The sequence below is a fragment of the Charadrius vociferus genome, unplaced genomic scaffold (assembly GCF_000708025.1).
Source record: "Charadrius vociferus isolate BGI_N301 unplaced genomic scaffold, ASM70802v2 scaffold373, whole genome shotgun sequence".
NCBI lineage: Eukaryota > Metazoa > Chordata > Aves > Charadriiformes > Charadriidae > Charadrius > Charadrius vociferus.
The window spans coordinates 319,643-328,893 of record NW_009647681.1 but is presented as its reverse complement, the minus strand read 5'-3'; the positions used below and the strand labels follow the sequence as shown (position 1 = coordinate 328,893).

Below are 9,251 nucleotides of genomic sequence, written 5' to 3'. Positions count from 1 at the left end.
CGGATCTGCCACCCTCCTCTGTGAGCGCAAAGGAGTGAGTTATCTGGGTAAGAGTTAGTTTCTCATTAGAGCCGCTGTGCGCTGGCAGCGATGCCCGGAGCGCACAGAGGCACAGGGTCTGCCCTCCAGCTCATGACTGAAACTGCTTACGTGGCCGATGCCCATGCCTGGACCTGCAGCCATGCAGTGCAAATCCATACATTCTGCTATCAGCTTTTGACTTCTTGGCTGCATTTTAATTCTATCTCAATGGTGTGATGCTTCTGGAGAAAATTATTCCCTCTCAGACAGAAAGAATCTAGTCTAGTCATAAGATCTGAGTGTACAAACACGTGGTGCTGTATTTTCCAGTCTTGCCCTTTTTGCCACTGGCTTCCACACAGCCGATGTCACTGGGGATGAACTTAGAAGTGCCAGCTTTACAAAGGCTTGGGAAAATGGTATTTATTGCACAAGTACAAGAAGAAGTATAGAGCTGGATGTGATTTCCTGGGTTACAGATTCCAGTTTCCAGCTACGACTTGCAACCACATTGTATAATTTTTCTAATAAATTAGCCAAGTTCCCCCTTAAAAATATTTCTGAGACTTCTCCCTGTAACATTTGAAAAGTGGCACACTAAGCAAAAAGAGTGATCCCTGACTCCCAGGAATTTTTTCCTGTGCTTGCAAGGAAAACATCCCCTCCAAACGTTCTTTGCCTTTTAGAAATTAACCTTTGAATTAATGTTGTAGATTTAATTTACCTGCATACACACAAGCAGCTCTGCAAAAAGTATTCCAAACTCCAACAGTGGCCTTTATACTTAACTGTTTCCTAGAAATACATCACTGGACACAGCCCAGGGCACTTGCCGTACCTACAGGTGCATCATCTTGCGTAGTCATCCTGCAAACAAGCAATGCACGCAGCAGCTTCCCTTGGTGCTCCCAACGGACGACCCAGTGCACAGCAGAAATTCCGGCTACTGCTCAAGTACTGGCGCTTTGACCGACTCCACGGACTCCAGCCCTCAAAGGAATCCCATCTTCCTGCATGCTTTTCCAAATGTCGTCTGTACTGAAAAGCCTCTTAACTTAGTGGCATGAAAAATGTAATCAGAACAATTTTACTTTAATACCCAAGTCATTAAAACATAAAGGATATTAGTAATCCCTAGATTGATTTTAGGGAAATTCCACTGATGGTTTTCCTACGTTTCAGTTCTGCTGGGAGCACCGTTCACTTTCTCTTTAGCTACTTTTTGATCTTAAATGTGTACTAAACCCATCTTGCACAGCGGGACGGCTAATCTCCTAGGTGGCACTGCCCGACTGTTTGCCGAAGTCCATGAAAAGTAACCGAACGGCTGCGGTTTTGTTTGTTTTTGGTTTTACCCACCTAGGACAATGGATCTTACAAGTAGCATTACCATTTTAACCTGGCAAGACCTATCTTGAAAGTGCATGGAATTTTTCTAAAATTAGGCCCTAATTTTCTGTGGTCTACATGTTGTATAAACATTTACACCAGTGCAAGCAAATGCAAAGTCGGCACCAAGGACTTTTGTGGAATGGATGAGATCACGCTCCTTGCACAGGTCTGTCTACAGCAGCCGCAGCACACTACAGCGCGGTGCTCTTCTGCCGCTGATCGTGTGCTCCGCGCTGAGGACGGCTCTCCCGCTCCCTCCAGCATCGGTCACGCATTCCTCATCCCTCCTACCACTACGTTCTCCTCCCACTACCACCAAAGGGGATTCTCTGTGTTCTGCGGTGGGCGTGTTTGCAAACGACTAGAAGAACAAAAATATGTCGGTGCTTGTCCTGTGTTCTCTGCCTTTTATGTTCCAAACACTCCCCATTTTAAGACACGCCAGTGGGTCTGATCAAACGCTTCTCTCACCAGGACAGAGGCCTTTGCTGCAAAACCACATCTCCCTGCATCTTAACGTGCACGGCCCCGAACACCTGGCAGATCACAGTCACGCTGAAAACACTGTGCAGATATGCAAACATCAGGTGCCAGGTGAAAATCTCTGTACTTAGACCTCGTATTACAACCTCTCATCAGAGCAACAATGACAAAGCATACTGCAAGGGGAACACAGAAGTCTAATTATTACAAAACGTCAATACCACCCTCAGCCCTCTCCCAGGCACAAGTGATCACAAGGATAACCCATCCAAATGAGCAGCATATACAACTTTACAAAGACATATGTACGGTTCTCTGGTCAGCCCTTATAAATAGCGTTTTACATATTAAAATAAATATGTCCACGTTGCCAAAGTAGCAAGAGGTTTCTTCGTTATTTAAAAAAAATATGTTACAAAACAATATCATTTATATTTCTTGCTTAGTTTAAAAAAAAGTAATAAAAAAGTCATTTTATAAAATAATACGAAAGTAAATTGAGTACAAGAGTGTCCATCCCTAGCACGTGTCCTGGGTTTATATGCTGTGACTCATCATGAGATGCTGACCTCCAGGAAGTCATAATCGTTCCTTCACTTCTAGTTGGACAAAAGAAATCCAGTGCTTGCTTTTTTCACCACTTGTATCAAGTCTATGATGTGAAATTCATGGCAAGGGAAGAAGTCCTAGATCTGGGGAAGGTTCTCACTGCTGCTATTTACGGCTTTGCTGCTCCCTGTATCAGATTGCCTTGTGTAACACAGGATGTGAATGGCCAAAAATGAGCTCTGTGGAGTTTGGAGAAAACGAGTTCCAGTCAAATAGTGTAAGCAAGAAACTGCCTTTTTTTTTTTTCCTCTTGACACATCCTAGGTGTGCAAGAGTGTGGGAGCACGTGGGTGTGTACAGGTTTGAGCATGCATGGGTGTGAGCGTGCATCTGCCTGCATGAGCGTACAGAAGAAGATTAGGAAGTGTGGGAGAAGGGCTCGGAGTCTCCTCCAGATCTAATCGCTCGGCCCCTCTGAAGCCCCCTTCCTAGTTACCACTGCTGAGCATCCCCAGAAGTTTACTGGGCTCCAGGCCCTGTTGCTGTGCCATCTTCTGAACATCAAAACCCATGTGCATGAGGAACTGGATGACATTCATCTCCTGCCCTGTGAACTGGTCCCTGATAGTGGGGCACGAGGGGTTGCAGTGAGGCCACGGACAGCTGTCAATCAGGTGAATTGGGCAGCCTTTCAGAGGGGCCTTCCCATTTTTGTTGCTCTCGTGTAGGCTCCGATCCCAACAGTGCAGAGCACGGGGTAACGATGTCCCCTTCACCTGGATGTCTGTCCAGTGACTGAAAAGACAAACGTGCAGACTGCGTCAGAGGGGCCGGGCTGTCGGAACTGTTTCATTCCCCCACCCGTTCCCTGTTGACCTTTCATAGAATCTGCAAAAGCACTCACTTGCGCGTAATGATCTCATGAGACAAACAGGCAGGAGCAAAGCTAGCGCTAAAGGAAAAAGGGAAACAAGGATTAGGTCTTGGAAGGACAAAGTAACTCCTCCTAAATAGAACCTTCCGGACTAGGTAGAGGGTGGAATTTTTGCTTCCCCTGACAAGATTTTTAGAAAAAGCAATGACTATCATGATATCTGGACTGGAAAGCATCCAGAAGAAAAGAGGCTCCCTCCTGCCTAACTGCACATTTGCAACAAGAGACTCCTGAACGCATGAACCGAGTCAGGCACATTAATGGTTCCCCCTCTGTTGCCTCATCCACTATCTGCATGTTTTACGATCAGTACTTTCCAAAACATCCCTGTGAGGTTAATGGCTGTGCAATGGCAAGGAGTCTCAGACCTCACCTTAGAGGTAGGAAAGAAAAAAAACATGTTCCTATCGATAACAAAGAGCAGCTGGTAATTGTGAAGCTGGAAATTACCTTGCACTTATCCAGAAATTAAAAAGGCAAGGTTCTCCATGTAGACTAACTCATAGCTACCAAATTTACAACATCCATTTCTCCAGAGATCTGAGAAAAGCTGCTAGGATACTAGATAACAATGTCTCTTAGAAATAAATGTGCCAGGTTTCCCTCAATGAAATACTTACGTCACATCCTTCAAGGTGTTTCTCAACTCCCTACCCAGGTTCTGGATGTAGAGCCACTGCCCCTCCTGAACAGGCTGGCCAGTGAGGTGTACATTGTCCACGGTAAGCTGGGCCTCATCAAAGAGCCACTGGACAACAAAGACTGGGCCTAGGGGGACAAAAAAATTGGAAAAGGAATTGCTCTAAGTTAGCTACGGATACAGAGGAAAGCCTAGCGTGCATTTTATGTCTCTCCTCTGATACTTACATCGAAGAGTGGGGTAAATCTTATATCCAAAAAAGCAATTCCATTCCTCTCCCTCTTTAAACTGCAGCTTACAGCGTTCGGGAACAATACCATTCCAATACCTAGAAGACAAAGCAGTAATAGAATGAAAGTCATAGTGCTGTCTTAACAACAGCCTTTTCATATCCTGGCCTATTTCAGCTCTGGTTACAGTTCCAACTTACTGACAGCAGAGCACTTTCTTGGCTACACTGTCCCACAAACACATTTGAGAGCATCTACAGTTTCACACATTCTTTTGCATGGCTAGACTTTAACTTACTGTCTTTTCCAATAAAATCATGGAAAACCCACTGATGTAGATGATAAATACTCTTTGAGTATCAAAATGAAGGAAGATAGAGAAGGAGGAGGACATCTCCACGCTCTAACCTCTTATAAAACTGTACTTTAGAGCACCTGATTGTACCTTATTCCTCTTCTGATGGCTTCTGTGGGAGCACACGTTATGGTGTCAATACAGTCGGTTCTGCGGTACTGTTTGTTATCCAGGAACCATCCGGAGTCTGCCAATCCTCGAACCTGGATCCCCTGATACCCCATCTCCTCCAGCTGCTCTGCCACTCGGTCCACGTTCAGGAGCACTCCTGTCCCTCCCGCACTGCAAAGGACACGTTAACACTGCAGTCACGCAGCGCACACAGCTATTAATGGCTGACGAGCACCCGTACCCTCTCACAGCAGGGACTCTCTATAAACAACTTCACCTATCCACAGGAGAATCCACCACTAACTTGGCAGTCACCAATTATTTCCTTGCTTTGCGAAAAACACTCAGAAATAAAGCCAGTGCTGAGTAACACTCTGATACCTCAGAAACCAAATCCTGTTCTTGTTCTTTCTCCTGGGAGACTTACATGCTTTACATCATTTGCAAGGGGTTTGGCTGGTCAAAACCTAAAGGAATCTGAAGTAAAACAAATTCACCCCCTGCAACTTCTGTTAAGACACCCCTGTGCAACACATGCTGAGTGCACCGCAGCTTTCGGCAACAGAGCACGATCCAGAGCACCTGTGTCAGGCAAGTTTCATTTTATAATTCAGACGTCCCAAATCTATTCACAAGAGGCATGTGTCCCATGGTGCGGGCCAACAGGAGCCAGCATTCTTGGTGCAGGGAAAAATGAACACATTCCCTCCCTCTTGCAAAGCTTTTACCTTGTTGTTATTTTCTCCATTTTCTCATAAGCATACCTGGACCAAAAGCCAAGTAAATAACATTATATCATCCCCTGTTGTACCACTCAAAGCAGAAAGCTGAGAAGAGATACAGGGTTTGCTGTGTTAGAGTTACTGTACTCCTAGAAGGAAGTTTTCAGGATCTGCTGAGACCTCTTCCCTAACAGCTTTCTACTGTGGAAATCTCCCGTCTTCACCACAGGAAATCTTGCAGATACCTACCTGCTCCCTGCTAGCAGCAACACTTTTGCAGTGCTAAGACCTTTTCCCACCAGCTCCTTTATAACCTCCTGAATGATCAGTGCTCCCATGAAGGCATATTCATCTGGAAGAGAGAGCTCAGTGTCAACAAAACTCTTTCCTGTCCAAGCTAAGACTTTTGCTTCCTCTCCACAAATGCTTAAGAACTGTATGAAGAGATCATGAACCTAAAACCAGCCCATTTTCTCCACCTCTATCAAGTAGATCCAACAAGAGATACTCCCCCCGCCGTACAAAACTTGATTCCCTGAAAGAAACTGAACAGAGAGTGAACAGAACACAGTAACACAAGCACACCTTCCTACAACAGCGCTTAGGAATTGGTAAGCACCTGGAGAAGAAAAACAAGAGCAAAGCAGGAAGGCGCTGGGACCCTTTCTCTGCATACGAGGAGCACGCACGCCTTCCTGCCACCCGGGATCCCAGTTCCAACTTAACTGCATCCCTTTTTTCCCCAATTCATAAAGCCAATTCAGACAAGCAACGTTTCCCAAAACATTACACCTACATAGACCACTGCCTCCTCGGCACCACCGAAAGGCAGCCACGTGTGCTGAAATGTAACTGCTTCAAGGGAACAGTCATAAGAAGCTGTGATGAAGTGAAAAGGTTCCTCACTGTGACAAAACCTGTACCTCTGGTACCCACCAGTGGCCAGTTTCTCAACGTAAGAGTGAGGGAGAAGAGCCACGGACTGACACCGTATCTGGTTTAAGGCCAGAACTCACTGACCAACTCAAAGAAAGGCATTAACCTTCTGCCTTTTCAGTGCCACATCACGGAGCACCTTAGGCCAAATTCTTTTGTTCACAGCAGCGTACACCACCAGCAGGTCCATTCTGGTCAAAGAAAACCCTTCATGAACAAACGAGAGGAGAACTAAGCCCCTGGTGTTTCTATAGACATTGCTGCACCCAGACACCAGTCCTGCCCGAGTTGGGAAACCCAGAGAAGTATATCAGGTAGAACAATTCATTTGCACAAAATCAAGCATAATTTGGAAGAGGATTCCTTTAAGCAGAATCCCAGAGTTCCGTCATCATCAGAACGACAGCCAATGGCAATGCACATTTTAAGATGAACTACTCTTCGTTTCCCAAAGAAACCTGCGGATGGCTTTAGCCTGAGACACGACGGCTCCTGTCAAAGGCCAAATATCCTCCTGATAGAAGTCTGAAACCAAATTCACTGCACTTGCCCCTCAGATCAGCAAAGCCAAAGCCGCATGCCACAAACCATGGTTCCTCAGCTACACCATTTAATTTGCTGTGTGCTGGAACCTGGAGATTCATCTAAAAGGAATTTCGTTCCTCTGATCCTTGCACCAGTGTAACAGCTCTGCAAGCAGTGGCTCTCAACTATGTCACAACAGCTCGAGCTAAAGAGATCAGGATGTTTTATCTGGAAGAAGCTTGATATTCTTTCCTGCCCTTCAGCAAGAAAAAGGCTGTTCTTCATTCACGTAATTTCACAGAAGTCTGGCCATATCCTTTAATGTGCGATGTCTGGGGCAGCAACAGCCCATCAGCAACACTCACTTTTCTCAGACTTGGAAGAGGCACCGCTCCAAACATCACTTGAGCAATAAGGGATGAATCTGTAAGAGAGAGTTGTGTGAGTACTGATGTTCCTTTGACATGAGAGGAGGGGTGAGGACAGGGTCAAGTAACTGGAAGAAAATTAAACCCTGGAGAGGGGAAAAGGGAAGAGTTTCTTGTCCCGTTTGACAACTTACCTTCTTGCATGCCAAGTGACAATTATAACTGTCTTGAATTTTCTCATGAGCACTGGTAGTTTTACCGAGTCAAATCAATAAATATTGTGTCTTTTATCAATCTAATTGAAGCACTGAGCTCAGTGGACAGAACGATGGGCCAAGATTTGGCTCTTAGCTGTCCCACTAATACGGTGGATATCCTGCCACAGGGAAACTCTCTGTGCTTCAGTTTTTCACACGAAAAATGAGAAGACCTTGTCAATGCAGTGTAAATGCTGACTGCAGCCACTGGAGGTTTTTGCAGGAATGAAGTTACCTTCCCATTTTTGTCTCCAGCTTGCAGAACGCAAATTAGCATCCCTCTCTTCTGCTTTTCCCTCCTATATAGATGGATATATAAACTGGTGTCTTTCTCGTTTCTCTTCTTTGAGCTAGAAGAGCCGCTCCACATTCCTCTCAAACTGGCAAACGTGTAACACACTACCAGCCCACCGCTCACAACAGTATTTGCCACTTCAGGTGTTCGAGAAGGCTCCCTACACTATCCCCAGTTTGTCTTCATTAGATCACCCCAAACTCCAAGGAGATTGGACTTAAGTTTTTCCAGACCGTGCCAGCGCTACTTGTTAGAGAGCTGAACTAGAACAAATGAGGAAACATACAATTTCCTCTCACAAGTGTTAGTCTTAGTCTGTCTTTGTAGCATTCTTGCTAGCCTACAAGGCAGGAGATGCTGTTTAAGTATAAACCTATTTCCCTTGTTTGTCCCTCCTTACACCATGTTTGCATTCCACCAGTGGGGATTTTCTTCTGGCTGCGATGACAGGATCCCAGTTCCTGCAGATGGGCACAAAGAAACAAAGAATGTACAGATGACAGTCTGTGACTTCAGAGAAACCGTATGAGCCTCATGCAGGATCCCTGACCACACAGAAAACAAACATCCACGATGAAAAACATTGGTAAGGGAAGTGGAAGGAACATTTCTAAATTTGCCCTTGGGCAGATGTGACTTTCAGAATTTGATTCGCACTAGAGATGACGCCCACGTAGAACCCTCTTGCGGTAAAGACCTTGTGACACATACTTAAAATTAAGCACTTCTCCAAAAAACAAATCCTAGGTGAATTCCAGCAATTATAAGATCTGTGTGAATGACAGAGGTTTAGGTATTCAGAGAGCCGGAGCATAAGCAGCAAGAATGAAGAGAGAAGCTCAACAGTTCTGTGCTGACTCAGGAGCGTGGTGCTCCAGAGCATGGGTATCTGGGCGCTAATGCATCTTATGCGCGATGCTGATAGATGCTACAAACGCTTTACGTATGCACCAAATGTGCGCTCTCATACAGAGAATCATTGAGCTGGTTAAGTGACGTTACACAATTGCAAGCGGGGAAAAGGGGGAAGCACACAGCTCCCAGTAAAAGCCCAGATCTGATCTCTCCCTGCGCACATGGTGCCAACCCTGCGACACACACACACGCGCACCCAGCGCAGCGCAGGAGGGACTGCATCGGTGCCGACACACAGAGTGAGGGGGCCAGGAACAGCTCTTCTGACAGGATTAAGAGAAACACGAAGTCTCTTTAAAAACCAAAAAACTAAAGCACAACTGTGACGATCCCGGCAGGTTTGTGAGCACATGTGTGCATTATCAATGAAGAGGGCACGTTGGCCAGATCCCCCAGAGCAGCGCCGTCTGCCAGTGACAGCCTCGCATCCCAACGCCTGCGCTCGTCGGCGCTTTTAAAACTCCCCCCGGGCGCGGGGCAGCAGGCGCCTCGGGGCGTCCGACCACAGGACCGAGAGC

At 46.0% G+C, this 9,251-nt stretch overlaps 1 protein-coding gene across 1 annotated transcript in view; it reads right to left on the bottom strand.

Annotated features, from left to right (window-relative positions):
* Nucleotides 1-2,073: 2,073 nt before the first annotated feature.
* Nucleotides 2,074-9,251, bottom strand: part of NOTUM (notum pectinacetylesterase homolog (Drosophila)) — a 14,152-nt gene continuing 6,974 nt past the window's right edge. Inside the window, exons 2-9 of the mRNA XM_009881285.1 lie at nt 8,219-8,279; nt 7,264-7,322; nt 5,687-5,789; nt 4,695-4,886; nt 4,247-4,347; nt 4,000-4,147; nt 3,350-3,397; nt 2,074-3,240 (exon numbers count right to left, since the gene is read on the bottom strand). Coding sequence (XP_009879587.1) covers nt 2,934-3,240; nt 3,350-3,397; nt 4,000-4,147; nt 4,247-4,347; nt 4,695-4,886; nt 5,687-5,789; nt 7,264-7,322; nt 8,219-8,279 — 1,019 coding nt within the window. The 3' untranslated portion in view covers nt 2,074-2,933. The remainder of the gene's footprint in view (nt 3,241-3,349; nt 3,398-3,999; nt 4,148-4,246; nt 4,348-4,694; nt 4,887-5,686; nt 5,790-7,263; nt 7,323-8,218; nt 8,280-9,251) is intronic.